Source organism: Larimichthys crocea, chromosome XIII, assembly GCF_000972845.2.
Source record: "Larimichthys crocea isolate SSNF chromosome XIII, L_crocea_2.0, whole genome shotgun sequence".
Lineage (NCBI taxonomy): Eukaryota > Metazoa > Chordata > Actinopteri > Sciaenidae > Larimichthys > Larimichthys crocea.
In genome coordinates this window covers 38717548-38732879 of record NC_040023.1, presented here as the reverse complement: position 1 = coordinate 38732879, position 15332 = coordinate 38717548, and the positions used below count along the sequence as shown (strand labels likewise).

General features: G+C 40.0%; 1 protein-coding gene across 3 annotated transcripts in view; it reads left to right on the top strand.

Annotated features, from left to right (window-relative positions):
- The window catches only part of gabbr2 (gamma-aminobutyric acid (GABA) B receptor, 2), a 164590-nt gene that overhangs the window by 137804 nt on the left and 11454 nt on the right, over positions 1-15332 (top strand). For all 3 annotated transcript variants that reach the window (XM_027287102.1, XM_027287101.1, XM_010734778.3), the window contains 3 exons: positions 12391-12501; positions 14277-14501; positions 14707-14889. In XM_027287102.1, the coding sequence (XP_027142903.1) occupies positions 12391-12501; positions 14277-14501; positions 14707-14889 (519 nt within the window). The remainder of the gene's footprint in view (positions 1-12390; positions 12502-14276; positions 14502-14706; positions 14890-15332) is intronic.

Here is a 15332-nt window from a genome sequence, read left to right as displayed (position 1 = left end):
AGAACGAGCATAGATTCTCAAGACACAATTAGGGCTACAAAAAGAGCTAAAAACTGATGTCAAGGGGGCCAACATCAGTGCACAGGAGGTGCAGCGGTGCTGTATGTACACTCGCAGAGGACAAAGCTTTAAAATCTTTTGAAAAGCTCAAAGGAGTAGATTTAAGCCTCTTCAGATATTTATATTCTATGATGCAGAAACTAAAATTTAAGTAGAAGGTAATGAACTGTACAATAGTTTAAAAAAATGGAATGAAAGAAATTCACTATATGTAAAACTTAATGGTAATTACAATATAACTTTTAAATTGTGATTGGCTTCCACTAGCTCTAAGATTGGAGGGAAGTCAGATGGAAGTTTTTATTACACCCCCACTTAAATAATAAACAATTGGGTAAATTGTGGTGCAGAGATGAATGTGGGCAGATGAATGCCAATCACTCACATATTTTCTGGCCATGTACAGTCTAAAAATACAAATATTCTGGGACAGGGTTATTCAGATTTGTGAGGAGGTTTTATGCTACAAGATTCCAAAGGACCCCAAAATTGTGTCCCTGGGATTGATACCTTGTGACATTCAAAAGAAGGCATCTGTCTGTTTCAAATCCTGATACTAGGAGCGGGTTGAAAGGTGACATGGGCAGTGGTTAAACATTGACTGTGACCCATGAACAGTGCTGGATAAAATAGACTGCATGAATGGAAAGATATTTTTTTATATTCATTTATAGTTAGTTTAGTTTCTTTTTATTTCCATTTTTGTCATAAATGTCGTTTTGTGTTTAGTGTATAGTAGAAGTAACTGAAAAATAAAATTCAGTTTAAATTTAAAAAGGACAGTGCAGTTTCCTTCTGCTAGAAATGCAGAGATTCTTACAACTATCATTATGCATCATGCGTAATCACTAATCACATATCATAATGGCAGCATGTTTCCAGAGCATAATGGTGTCGGGCTGTTTGCTTTTTCTAACAGGGAAGTTCCTTGTGGGGATTTCCCCAGCCAATTTCCTCCCTTGGCATAAAGGATAAGAAAAATGAATATTTACAGGGTTGAAATGGGTCATTTATAGTCTGCATTCTTATTGTACTGAATCACTGTTGCATTTGATGTTATTAGGTACTGAAGCGGGAAGTATCTGCAAGCAAATTAATTCATTCTGTGAACACATTGCCCTCGCTTGTGGCAGATTTAAATACAGTAGGTCCGCCTGTTCAATTAATGTTTAACATGGCAGATCATTTCCGGTAATTTCCTGAGGAAGATATTATATGATATAATAGGGTGGTCTTGTCCCAGACAGTGTAAACAGGAAGAGAGAAAATGAATGGAGAACAATGGAAATTATTTCTTGGCTGTAAAGTCAGTTTCTGGCACACATTTGTTTGACAATGGATGATGGGAAATGTAGTGAAGCAGGTAAAATGAAAAAGGGTTATTACTGAAATAATGATGCCTGGCCTTTATTTCAGCGTATTGTGGTCCATAATTACTATGACTGGTTCGCAATAAAGGGCCATGGCACCAAAGGCCGTTCTGGTATTGAACCAAATCGAAAGTTATTGCCTTGAGGAGAAAAGAGGGAAAAGGAATAAGAATGGGTTGGGGGGAGTGTCGCAAGTGGAATGATGAAATAAAAAGAGGGAAAAGGTCACCAATGAATGTCATCCTCAGCCCTTCAATCAGAAGTTGGAGCAGGAATTATATGGAAGGATTTTTTCATTAAAATGAGATTTATGCCATGTATCATTTTTTTTGTGGACAGAGTGCACATAGGTCTGTATGTGTGTGTGTGTGTTTGTTGTTGAAAAATATGGAATAAAATATGTGCTGCATGTGTGTTATTCCTTGCTTTGGACAAACACTTCCACTAATCTCTGGGACTGTTGATTTAGAGGGACACTGAGGGTCCATCTGTCCTGGAGAGGACTGTCTATCGGCCTGCAGATGAAGTGTAGAGTCATCAACCACTGGCCTGTCTGCAAGCTGGCAAAGAGTCCAGAATAAGACCCTATTTACAAAAAAAGGAGAAACACCCAAGGGTGAGGTGAGGTGTTAGAGTAACTTGTCACATCTGATGGCTTATCCCTGGTTCTTGGTGCTTTCCATTTTTCACTCAACCAGGATTTATGAGCTTCTTCACGGCTACAAATCCTGATTATGGTCCTGCAGATAAAGAGTGCACCCAGGTGTTAAAGGGAGTGTGTTTGTGTGGACTGGATGGTTTAAATTACCTTGGGTAGGAAGGGCATGGGTAGACTGAGTTCTCATTTCCGCATATTCTGGAGAGCCTAAATCTTCCATCCTGTTTGTTTTACAGTGAACTTTGTGTTTTTGATTTCATGAAATCATTTGCATGTGTGTATTTAGTTCTATACAGTTATAAAAGTTAGTTAGGACCATGAACATCGGGTACTAAGATATTTAAAACTAAGCATTAATTAATTCAAGGACATGGACATACTGTATGACAGCTAAGAAACTACATCACAAGCAGAAATCAAATGAAGTGTTTGTGTATTATAACACCAACAGCTTGACAAAAACCTGAGCTTTGTTGTATTTCTTCAGAGAAGTAGAACTCTCGTGGGGACAAAGATATGAGCTTGCCACTGAGAGCTTTCTATTGGCAACCAAGCAAAAATCAAGTGGATGAAGTCATTTTTGGAGTTGGCACAAGCAAGCACACTTTTCCATCAAGGCTAATTGACTGTCTGTGACTTTCCTTCAAAGACCTCCTAAGTTAACCACAGCTGTGTACAAATTCAGAGGAGAAAGTTCTTCACCGCCTCTGCAGTGATGTACTACTATACCTCTAAAGAAGTGTAACCTCCTCCCAGCAGTACACAGATCTCATTAATAGTATTCCCACTTCTCTGGCATTATACTACCTCCCGAGCAATACCTAATTCCCCAGCACTGTACAGTACACTCTTCCATAATGATGTACCCTACCTCCTCTGCAACCGTGGCAACAACAACATAAGGCAGTTACAGTTACACCCAACATACAGCCGTGAGCTACACAGTGTGCAGATGGGAGCTTTGATGAAAGCTAGCACTATGACAGGGAGTTACGTTAAAGAATAGCAGTCATAAAAGCAGTTGGAGCCTATGATAACGAAAGCCTTAGCTCGCAATCTAGCAGACTGCCAGGCTATACCACAGCATTTGCATATTCTAATGAGCCCAATGTTCAGGGTTAGCCGCTTACACTAATGACGCGTTTAGCTCTTAATAAATCAGTTAAGGCAGCTCCCTGCTGGAGCCCAGGGAGCTACACTCGTGTGTGTGTGTGTGTGTGTGTGTATGTGCGTGTGTGTTGATCTCACTGAGTGCATATTTCATTGTAATGCAGATTTGTGTATTTGTGCGTGTGTGCGCCATTATGCTGTAATTTTGTGAGAATGCATACTGTAAGCGAGTTAATAATTCTTTGTGAGCACATATCTACTTATTTCTGTCTTCTGTGGCGCTAGCACCAGCTTGAGTGTGTTTTTGTCATTTAAATGCGTGTGTGTGTGTGTGCGTGCCTTTGTCTTTTTACAAGTTTTTGCACGTGAATGGGGTAGTAGCTTCTGCTCCGTTACTTTGAAACGCCCTCTTTTGAAGTTGTGGTACAAGCAGTTCAGCAGAAAAAAAAAATTTTGTATCTCCCCACCTTTTACCACTCAACTTGAAACCTCAACTTGAGATTTAATCATATCTTGACTGATTGCTCTCACGTTGCACCTGTGTCTCTCAGTATACATAGAAAAGTATAATGGAAATAACGAGAAGGGTGATCAAAACTCTGGTGCAGAACACTTGAAACAACTTTCAATTTTAGTACCCCTTCTTGCTGGCCAGTGTGGTGGCTACCTGTGCTGTCAGGAGCACAGTAATTGAACCACCCTTCATTACATTTTATCACTGAAGCGAGATTACAACACTCTTCTGTTTTCTTTGCTAGTGTGACAATTCATGAGACTTTCACTTCACGGCCATTGGATGCCGGCGAAGGCACTAAAATGTCACTCTTGGGTAAAATGTGAGACGTGACACATATGCTGACACGTCAGGACCAATATAATGGTTCAGACTAACACATACTGCACAATCGCTACTGGAAACAGGAGAGAAAACAGGGATAGGTGGGCTCCTGTGGTTAGAGACAATCATCAGTGAATGAAATGAAAAAAAACTGAGCCAGCTGTTAATGTCCCTGCAAGAAGCTCCAGTTTGTTTCCAGTCTTTGGGCACTGGTAGGTCAGCCAGTTATCCAAACAACATGAAATGAGCTCTTTGTCAAAATATTATTGTGCCAGTTTCTTGCAGAGAGTGGAGTAACAGAAAATAATCCTTTCACAATTTCATCATGCCACTGCCAATTTGGCCCAGTGGTGGTTAGAAGGTCGTTGGGCCATGGTTTATCAGACGGATTAGTCCTCAAATGGGATCACAGGCTTGTATGAAAAAAGGAAGAAAAGGGGGGGTGGATGCTCAAGCAAGCAAGAGAGCAGACACATTTATATGCAGACAGACACATTCAAGAAAAAGAGATCATTTTATATTATTAGCTTGGAAGAGGAAGGAACGATAACTGTACATTGAGATGTGAATTCTGTAGTTTAATGGAGATTACAGATTGATAATTACGTTTCATTTATTTCTTTTTATCTTTGTTGTTTTGTTTGTCTCTACCCTCTCTTTCTTCTAGCCCATACCTCGTTCTATCTCTTAAGTGAGCCAGAATAATATCTGAAGATGCACTGGAGCGGAATATCCTGGTCACCCATCCAGTGTGACTAGGACACTACAGTGAAACACACACATGCCTGTACAGTTAGATGGTGTTCTCACACACACACACACACACACACACACACACACACACACACACACACACACACACACACACACACACACAGTGAAGTGAAATGGCTTAGATCCACATGGCTTGGAGTGCCAGCGGCGTCTTGCTGCCCTGCCACCATGGCCCCTCTGCATGTAGGTCAGCCTAGGCCGGTGGGCAGGCCACCCTTACCCTCCCTCCCTCTCTCACTCTTTCCCTTGGCTCCTTCTCTCACACCTAGTTCCCTCACTTCTTCCAACCCTTCCTCACTGGATGTTTCTTCCTTTCCTTCCTCTCATTTCTATTTTTTACAGTGCATTTCAATACATATAATTTAAAATATTGATGAGTGAAACTCTTCTCACATTGCTTTTATTTATCTTCTTAATAAAGTACAAAAAGGAAAATAGGGCAACCTGTTAGCCTGAGTCTTTCATTAACATCACTTTGCTTGTTCCCTAGATGTAGGTCTGATATTGTTTTGGTTTTTGATTGAACTTTTTTATGGGCTAAGAAAAACAGTCCTAATCTCAGTTGTGCCTCATTGTATTTTTTTCATATTTCAACAGGTTATTAAATTGTTCATTCATCTTACAAAGCAGGAGCGTTTTCACAATCCACAAAGGAACACCTAATCCTCCAATTTAAAATTAAAAATCACTCAGTTTGGAGCTACAAAAGTTTTCCCTGTCTTTCTCCTCTGTTATCATAATCAAAACCCTCTATAATTTCTAAAAGAAAAATAATGTCTATTTTCAATTTTGATTATAAAACTGAACACACCTGAAAAGATTTTGAGAGGAAACAGGAACAATTCAGATGTTGAGTATTGAAAAGCCAAACATTGTTAGGATAGACACTGTAATCCTCCTTGGAAACACTATTTCTATTAGCCAGAACTTTTCAGAGCCTGACAGGTGACTGTTGTGCGTCATCTGATGTGCGTCATCTGCTGTTCAACTTGTGAGCCACATCAAGTGATGGAATCAGGTGCTTTGCTGTTAATGCATACACCCCAGCATCAGGAAAGAGCAGACACAAGGACCTTTAATAATCATCACCTCAGTGGGGAGGTTATCAAACAGGGAGTCAGACTTTAAAGTCAGCGTCATTGAACTATTTATTGCAGCAGGTGAGAGGCAGGTGACGTTACACAATGTATGAGAATGACACATTTTCCTTGATTTCCACAATCTGCAATCAAAAATAATTATTTGACAATACATAATCATTCAGCATGGTTGATTCCTTGAGTTTACATGCTATTTCAAGCTGCCACCTACAGTATAAATATAATTTATCCTATGTTTGCTTACATCTACATTATAGCGCTGCATGCTTATTTACTGCTTCTAATCACTAAATAGTTGGGCTTTTGGTAAAATGTCACCTTTCACTTCTTTCCCCAAAGCCCTGAAGTACCAAGCTGCAATCTGTCATCACAGATTGCCAATAGATCGGTCTGTTTGAACATTCCCTGTTCTTCAGTTTATTTGAACTTTCTGTGTTTTAAAAGTTAAAAAGCAACAATTTGGCAACAGCTTTTCTGCTGGCTGCCAGTGGTGTCCAACCAGATTGCACAGTGACAGAGTACTTAATGGCTGTAGGTAAAATAGGAAAGAATAAGAAATTGAAATTGGGTGCAATTATAGTTACAGTTCCAGACAATCATATGCATAATTTAGGGCAAAAAAACTAAAAGAATTTGAAAGATTTGGATCAAGAGTTGCTTTGGTTAGGATAAGGCAATCAGAGCTGCTGTCTTAAACTTTGAAATTAGACTCAGAGTGCCATCTGGGTTATGGCTGGACATGTGCAGTAATGGCATGATGAGTGTACAAGAAAATATCTTCTAAATGGGAATGAACTCCTTCTTTTTGGCATCCACCTCCCTGGCCAACCAGCTGAGCTAATCACCCACTATGCACTTCTCCTATGTGCTTGTCTAAAGGCCATTACTGCTGTTCAGAATTTCATAGAGGGCTCATGTAAACGGTGCTCGCTGCTTTTCAAACGATTTCCTACAAATTACTGTGGCAACAGGATGCCTTTCATCTTCCAATCTCTTTGCCCTCTGTGCTCTTGATGTGTTTTTCTCCCCCTGCAACTCTCTAAATCTCTCATCCTGGCTTTTCTACATACCCCCATTCATTCTTTAAATACCTCCAACCTTGTAACATTTCTCAGTATACTAAATACTTGCAGTTGCTTCTGCTTCCCCCGTTCCTATAAAGCTAAAATTGCATTTGAATAACTGTGGTACATGGTACATCTAAAACCCCTTTTTCCATTCCAGATTTTCCATAATACAATAATTGTTTAATCTAAGTCCTAATAACATTAATTACCTTCACACAGCGAAGACAGGCTGACATAGACGTACGACAAATGCTAAAATGTCTCTATTTGCATGTATGAAAACAGTTCCTGCCACCCAGGATACTGTGTTTGTGTGACATCTTTATCAGACTGCGCTGTCTCTGTGCCCAGGAAAACAGTTGGCGGGGTTGGTACCCTGGGCATCGTCAAAACACGGCGCCGCCTGCTGACATTCAAAACGCAACGAATCACTAATCAGAAAATCAATGTGTTGTTATGATTTAATACACAACATATGACAGTGTTTACTGTTCTGAGAGAGATTTCAAATAGCCTCAGCATACTGAAAATTATTCAGTCCACAGCACGGTAATTTTATGCAGAGTTTTAATGATAAAACTTTTACAGTATTCCTTGAGGACATGAAATCTGTTTTCCTTCAGTGATTCCCATTTTCTCTTCGTCTGCATTATTCTCAGTGGCTGTTCTTCATTTGTCATTTTTCATCACAGTCATTTTCTTCACTTTTCAAAATATTACACAGCCACAAAAGTCAAAGCTCCACCCACGACACCTATCTTTTGTCTTCATCTCTCTCTCCCATTCTTTCGCCATGCTGGAATCTCCTCCGTTGTAATTGCCACTATGAGTGATGGAGTGTTTCTGTCCGTGTTTGCCTGATAGCTCATCTATATACACACATTTTTTTCCCCACACAAACACAAATACACACACACACACATACAAGCTCAGACATGTATTACGTTATGTGTGCTCACAGAATCTGCACCCACAGATACATATACCGTCATACACACTTTTACGCACACCTCTGTGACAAGTAGCTGCAGGTGACAGTGAGTGAGCTCTCCATCCTCTCCTCCCTCGCTTGTTAGTTGATCTCTCCCTGCTCTCCACCATGCCAGAGGACACCATATTGTCAGACTGGGATCCATATCCAGAATGAAGCCCAGCTAGTTGTGGAATCAGGGGAAAACAGGATTATATGCACTACAGTACCGTTTGTTTTTCCATTTTTAAATAGCACATGGAAGGAGCACGACCTAATTAATGAGGGTTTTCTGAGTTCACCACAAATCTTGTAGCAGTAATTTTCCAAAACAAATAATACATTTTAGGTTTTTGAATGTGTTGTCCTTCCTTCCAGGAAGCCCATGGTTTCTAATTAATTCACTACAGTATTAATATTAACTTGCAGAGACTTGAAACTCATTTGACCATGTTCATGGTTCTTATTATTTTTGCACAGAAGTACATCATCGTTGCATGGTAACTAGAGGCGTGACAGTCAATTGCTGAACAGCATCCCATTCTCAAGCTTTGTTACAGCATCAAAGCACCAAACCTGCAAGACAAAATAGTCAAACATAGACATTGAGAATAGGATCGTGTAAATTTTGATTAGATTTGTCAAGGCTAACTCTAAAGTCTCAGATGTCAGAGCTTTTCTCCAGTGCATTCATGTAACATGCTGGGAGAGTTTATTAAATTAAGTGTAGTAAATAGGCTGAAATAAGCTCAATGGAGAAGAAAGAAATCAACGTTTGTCTGTTTCTATCTTTGTGAACCACAAGGTGTGTTTCTCTGTGTGTAGACAAACACATCGAACAGTCAGATATTTGGAATTTAAGTCAACTAATCTTTGCTGATCTTTCTGATGTATTCACTCGTCCTTCCCTCTGCTCTCCAGTTATCTCTTCCTTTGGGAATTTCTTCTTTCCTTCAATTTAAGTTATTCTTTGAGGAAAAAGATTGACATCATCTATTTTTCTTACCTCTCTTCTATCTCATCTATCCTGCTTTCCTTATATTATTCTATTCACTTCAACTTCCATCTTTCCATTCATACTTCTTTCTCCTGTCTTCCCGCCAACCCACCCTCCATTTTTGTCTCCCTCTTCCCTCCATCACTCCCCTTCATCGCCTCATCTAGCCTCCATCTCTCCATAGACAATCTGCCACTACTGTGCCCTCTCCAGCCCTCCAAGAGTGATCCCGTTAGAGGGCTAATGCTGTGAAAAATGACAGTGAACCGGCACTTTTGCTGCCATCACCACCGTTTTGGGGCCTCCTGCCGCCTACAGCCCTGTTGCCTGGCAACTCCCCAGACAGCTTCCCTCCAAAAGGCGAGAGCTCCTGTCTGCTCTGCTGAGATAGAGACCCGAGCCTAATAAGCATTATATCTCATTTTGTCTTATCATTTTGTTGTTAGTGACACAAGTTTGCTCGGAGCTGTGACTATGCAAAGAGCACTGATGCAGAATGTGTCTCTCATATTGAATGAACAAAATTATTTGCAACAAGTGTGACTTTTTTGGAGAAATGTTGTTTGAATGAAAGGCTGCTCAGCCAAAAAAACATAAATATAGATAAATTATGAAGATGCAGTGAAGCTGTGCAGAAGAATAGATATGGGGTGTTCTGACCCCGTTACACACAAAATGTGAACATACAATTAATACATCATATTGTAATGTAGTACATTTACACCCAGAGCCTGTAATAAATCATTCTGCAAGCAAGCTGACGTCTGACCTCTTGCTGCTCCTTCACATCTCTGCACTGAGTAAAGGCAGCACCAATGTACAGAAGGTGACAAATCAAATGAAAAATCTGAATAAATTAGTGGAAAAACATAAGAAACACAGATGCTTCCTCTCGTGTTGATTATGGAAATGATGCCTTCACAGTCAGCAGAAAAGTCCACAGTAAGTCAGATTTTAGAGCGACATGCCACAGATTGCACAATCACTAAAACACCACAGAAGGGAATATATTTTGTAAGAATGGAGTTATTAATTAAGACCAATGTGAGCACCAGGGACACTCATCCATTTAGATAGAGAATGCACTGCCTGTTTTATAAAGTCTGAAAGTGCGCATCATAGAATGACAACTGTTGAGAAGAATCTCATTAACAAGTTGAAATTGGCTCAGTCACATATTTTCATTTCTTTGTCCAAAAGAGATATACAGTACTGTCAATAAAGTAAACATAACATACAATTATTCATTTCTTCATGATTAACCTTGTGATGCTAATGCTTTATGTTAATGCAGTGACATTCAATTTGGACTTCTTAAAAGTACAACGTAAATTACAAGGACTGGAAAAAAGAAAATGAATGAAATATAAAACTGTGTTATTTTCTATGACCAGAGATTATTCCTGCCACTGTCTACTGCCCAGAGGCTTGGCTAAACGAGGGCACCTCATGCATAACTCATGATTTTCTTTTTGCTCAGTCCCAACACATTACTTAAGTTTAAAATAGATTGAAAACTATTGATGAAAACGTCATCCTTGGCTCTCAGGGTCCTTTTTCTGTACTATGTCAACTAATTGTGTTTACATGTAAGAACTGTAAGAAAATAGTCTTTTTGTGCGTCATCTCCTGCCCCACTTCCCTGTGAGTCCACTTCCTTGATGGCTTTTATGGCAGAAACACAGTTCTACCGGCCCTTCACCTAAATTGCACAACCAACACTTAAGTCCCAGAATATACACACACGATGTGAATGACGTGAGCCACGTGATTGCCACAGGAACTCTCAGAAGGTGTTACTAACGTGCTTTGACACACGTGTCACAAGTGTGTGAACTCACTGCCACTGAAGATATTCTCACTCTTTAATGTGTCTCTGTTTTGAGACATCAGAGGTTATGAAGATCTTCGGCAGATGGTGGAAAATTTGACTCCATATCTGAGTTGTGGGGTGTCGGTGCAGAGTCTGATGTGTAACTGCATATGTAATCCTTTGTGGGATTGAATGTTGAAAGCGAAAGATAGCAAGTGCAAGCTGGATGAGGAACACTGTGGTGAAAGCTGTATTTCCAAAGCAAAGAGAGAGGCATGGGAATTAAAGCTAGAAAATGGTGCTATAATACAACGCTTCAAGGATATCCAGAAATTACACGACATCGGCCCATTTCTGTTCGTCTCTGTTGGGTGAATCAGTGTGGCTCTTTAAGCACCAATTTCCCATTTTAAGTGATCATTCTATAGAGAACCACTAATGTCAATCCATCAAGGTCATAGAGAAAAGCATGAATAGCTGTAATTTCCATTAATGGGGGCTGAATGGAGGTCAAAATGACTAGTGGAAAAGGGTATTTTGCAGTACATGGCTGGATGTGTATGCGTTGGTGTGTATTTATGAATGATGGGAGCATTCACATCCAACGAAGTACTCAGTGTAGTATTGTATAGTAGCGTATACGAGGACGGATACAAGGATGGAAATAAAGCCAATATTTCAGTATATTGCCTTTCTTCATCTCTCGTCATCATGCTTTTTGCCATAAAGGAATTTGCTGATGAACTGAATTCCAGCAAATCAGACCCTATATTGTAGATGCCTGTGCACACCTACACACACACACACAGACACCATCTGCTGAGCCATTAGACATGCCCTACTGTAAATAATCCTGAAGAGACACACACATACCTAGTGAGCAGCATGGCATTATGCCCAGCTTTGCCCCAGGTGTCTCATAGTTGATATATTGGTGTGGCCTCAGATGAATTCATGCAGGGCAAACTAATACACTTATTAAAGGCTTTTTAAAGCAGAGAGTGTGAGCAAGAGAGGAGAGGTGACGTGTTTTAGCGTTTTAATATCCACCTCGGATGTTAATTTGCACCGTAAGTCACTTGTGTCACCAGCTGCAGTGAAAGACAAGTGGAAAGGAAAAGAAAGCTGAAGAAATGAAGAGTCAGGGATGGAGTGGGGAGATAGCGTGGCAGAGACTGAGTGAGAAACAAGAAAGAAAGAAGGAGGTGTAAATCACATTAATGAATAAGCTTCATTAGTCATGCCCATTAGCGTCCTAAGCACGGATTAATTTAACTTCAGCTGACTTTTGAGAAGCCCAGTGGCCCACAGTTTGATTACATACCTGGATGTTTGATCACTGACACCATTCATTCTGACTAGCAGCAGACAGTCTACATCACTTTTTGTCCCTGAATGTGAAATTCAGACACCTGCAAACAGAAAACATTTTTTTTTCATTTGCTTACTCAGGATTTCTTCCTCTTTCAGCTAGTTTACTGGAAGTCTGAAAATGAAGCCTGTTTCACTGTTACTGTACTTTTGGCGCTTCTGAATATTTGTTCTTCTATCTAATTTGTTTCTCCAAAACAAGTAATGTACTTTTTGAGGGGGACTGTATTCAACTCTCTTCCTGTGTTTGTGTTGTCAACAGGCGGACCCCCAAGGCCGAGACATTGCCATCCGTCCCTTCTTGGAGCACTGTGAAAACACCCACATGACCATTTGGCTGGGCATCGTCTATGCCTACAAGGGACTGCTAATGGTGATAAGAGAGAACACAAACTTTCATCATGTACACATGAACACATGTACACTAATATCTGCCGATGAATAGTAACAGCCTCATAAATGTGCACGAATGAGGCTTGATGCCTTTCTGTTCATGTTACAGGGGCTGCTATTTCTGAAATATATGCCTTGAGTATCTACTTTAAAGACAGAGAAATAAAAAATAACAAATTTCCAAGTCTATGTCCCTGTGGTAATTATTCAGTTATCTCATGTTAAATGCTAAATAGCAATAGTAATCAATATTTCATATCAAATCCTTCTTTTTCATCTTCCTGTACAGCACAAAAATATTTGACTCTTTGATTCTTGGTTCAATAAATGTGTCCAATCGTTCTTTATACACTTAAGTTTGGTACTGAACAAAAAGAAGACACTTTCCAGGTGCTGTTTTAGGTGTTTTTTTATTTCCTTCAGATAGAGCCAAGCTAGCAGTTTCCCCGTGTTTCCAGTCTTTATGGTATGCTATTAGTAAGCTAACTGGCTGCTGGCTCCAGCTTCATATTTAACAGATGTGACAGCAACATGGATCATTTCATCTAACACTTGGCAAAAAAGTGAAAGTGAATGAGTAAGCATATTTCCCAAAATGTCACAACTATTCCTGTAAGACTTGATGATATCAGGTTAGTTTTAAACTGACTGCTCAGCAAATACACAATAAAAAACCGTCTTCTAACCATCATTATTGAATATCATTCATACAGACACTGAACATTTAGCTCTGTGTACTGCGTATTATTACTGTTAATTCACAAATGGGGGGGGCCTATGAGATGTACCTTGGCACTGACCCCCCCTCACAGTATGTTTTGAAATAGGAGGTATTGTAAATTAAGTTTGTTTATGGTGAGACAAAGGAGAAGGGAAGAGACAGAGCAGTAAATCATTTTTGAGCAGATCGGGAGAATGTAGAGGATACTGAGTAAAAAATAACTATTGACGGTATGAGAAATGAGAAAATTGGAGGGTAACAAGCAGAAGGGCTTTGATGTGAAATCAGAAGACTGCAACAACGAAGTGGAGCAGTGGGAAAGGTTTGCATCAGGTGATTGACAGGAGCCTACATCTGTACACGGCATAGAGTGGGGACAGCACAGCAAAGTGAAGCATTAAGGCTTGAGTTATCCCTGTCCTCACACACACAAACACACACACACTCACACACACCTGAGGCGCACTAATCCTTGATGACTGCTCTTTTAATTCTGCTGCTTGTCATTCCACTAGCTCTCATTTAGACTTTAGAATAAACAGGCAGACCACTTTACACAGTACACAGTGAATTATTCAGCAAGCTGCTGCTGCAACTCTAATGTCCAATCAACAAACAGCCCACTCTGAATAAACATTTTACAAGCATAAAACCTAAGGCTGGGAGGGTGTATATTATATATATTTTTCCTCTTTAAGGCTGCATCATATAATGAAGCTGATTTCTGTTGGTTTCTTAAAGCTAAGTGAAATAACTTTTTCCTCCTTAGTTTTTTTTGAAGAACAAAAAGGAGCACTGAACGCCAAAAACATTACGATTTATGAAGCCATACTTTATTCTGAAAACATCCGATGTTAGGACTAGCAAAACAAAAGAAAGCTGCATTGTTCTAAATATTGACGATGATCACTACAGTTGGCTGAGAGAAACAAGTTCAGATTTTCTATGATCTAAAACAAATACTGCCTTTGGTTTTCTGAAATATCTGTGTAACCACCTCTCTTATACTTTGCCTCTCTCTCTTTCCCTGGCAGTTGTTCGGCTGTTTCCTGGCATGGGAGACCAGGAACGTGAGCATCCCTGCTCTCAATGATAGCAAATACATTGGGATGAGCGTTTACAACGTGGGCATCATGTGCATCATCGGTGCTGCTGTCTCTTTTCTGACAAGGGACCAGCCCAATGTTCAATTCTGCATTGTGGCACTGGTGATCATCTTTTGCAGCACCATCACGCTCTGTTTGGTATTCGTTCCAAAGGTCAGTTTCTGTGTGAATGAGCGAGAGTGGATAACTTTGCTTTGCCAAAAGCTTGAGTGCTTAATTATCACCACATTCACACACCACACTTCAATAAGTCCTGAAAGCTAAAAATGCTGTGCAAACAGTTATGTGTAGCTTTTTTAGTCCATTTAATTTTATCCCAGAGTACAGCTGTGACTAATACCCATAACCCCTCTTCCAGTTTATCACTATGAGAACCAACCCAGATGCGGCCACCCAGAACCGGAGACTAAAGTTCACCCAGAACCAGAAAAAGGAAGACTCCAAGACCTCCACCTCAGTCACCAGCGTTAACCAGGCTAACACTTCACGTCTGGACGGGCTTCAAACTGATAACCACCGCCTCCGCATGAGGATAACAGAGGTCTGAGCTCACGTTGTTTGTGTTTTAACCATTGATCAGATGATTTATAAGCAGGACATCAGTGCAGTTGTGGCGGCGTTTATAATGCACTCATGGGGTAGGGAGAGGCGTTTGAACAGAATTGAAGGTTGCAGTTATTAAGCACATTTCAGCAATAGAAGGAAGAAGGAGAAAATCATTTCCCTCCATTTAACTGAGTAATTAAATTAATTCTTAATAAAATAATTGTTAAGTGTTACAACAACTCAAGAGATAGGAGAGCGAACTAGAGATGCTGTCACTAAGAAGTATTTGTGCCACAGTGTATGAGTCATTTCTTTAAAAAATTCACTTATACTGACATTGTCTGACATTTGAAAATATCCTGTAGCAATCACCTCGGCTCTCTCTTAGATCTCTCAGAGATGAATTACTGCTGGTGTCCTTGCTTTTGGTCATGATTG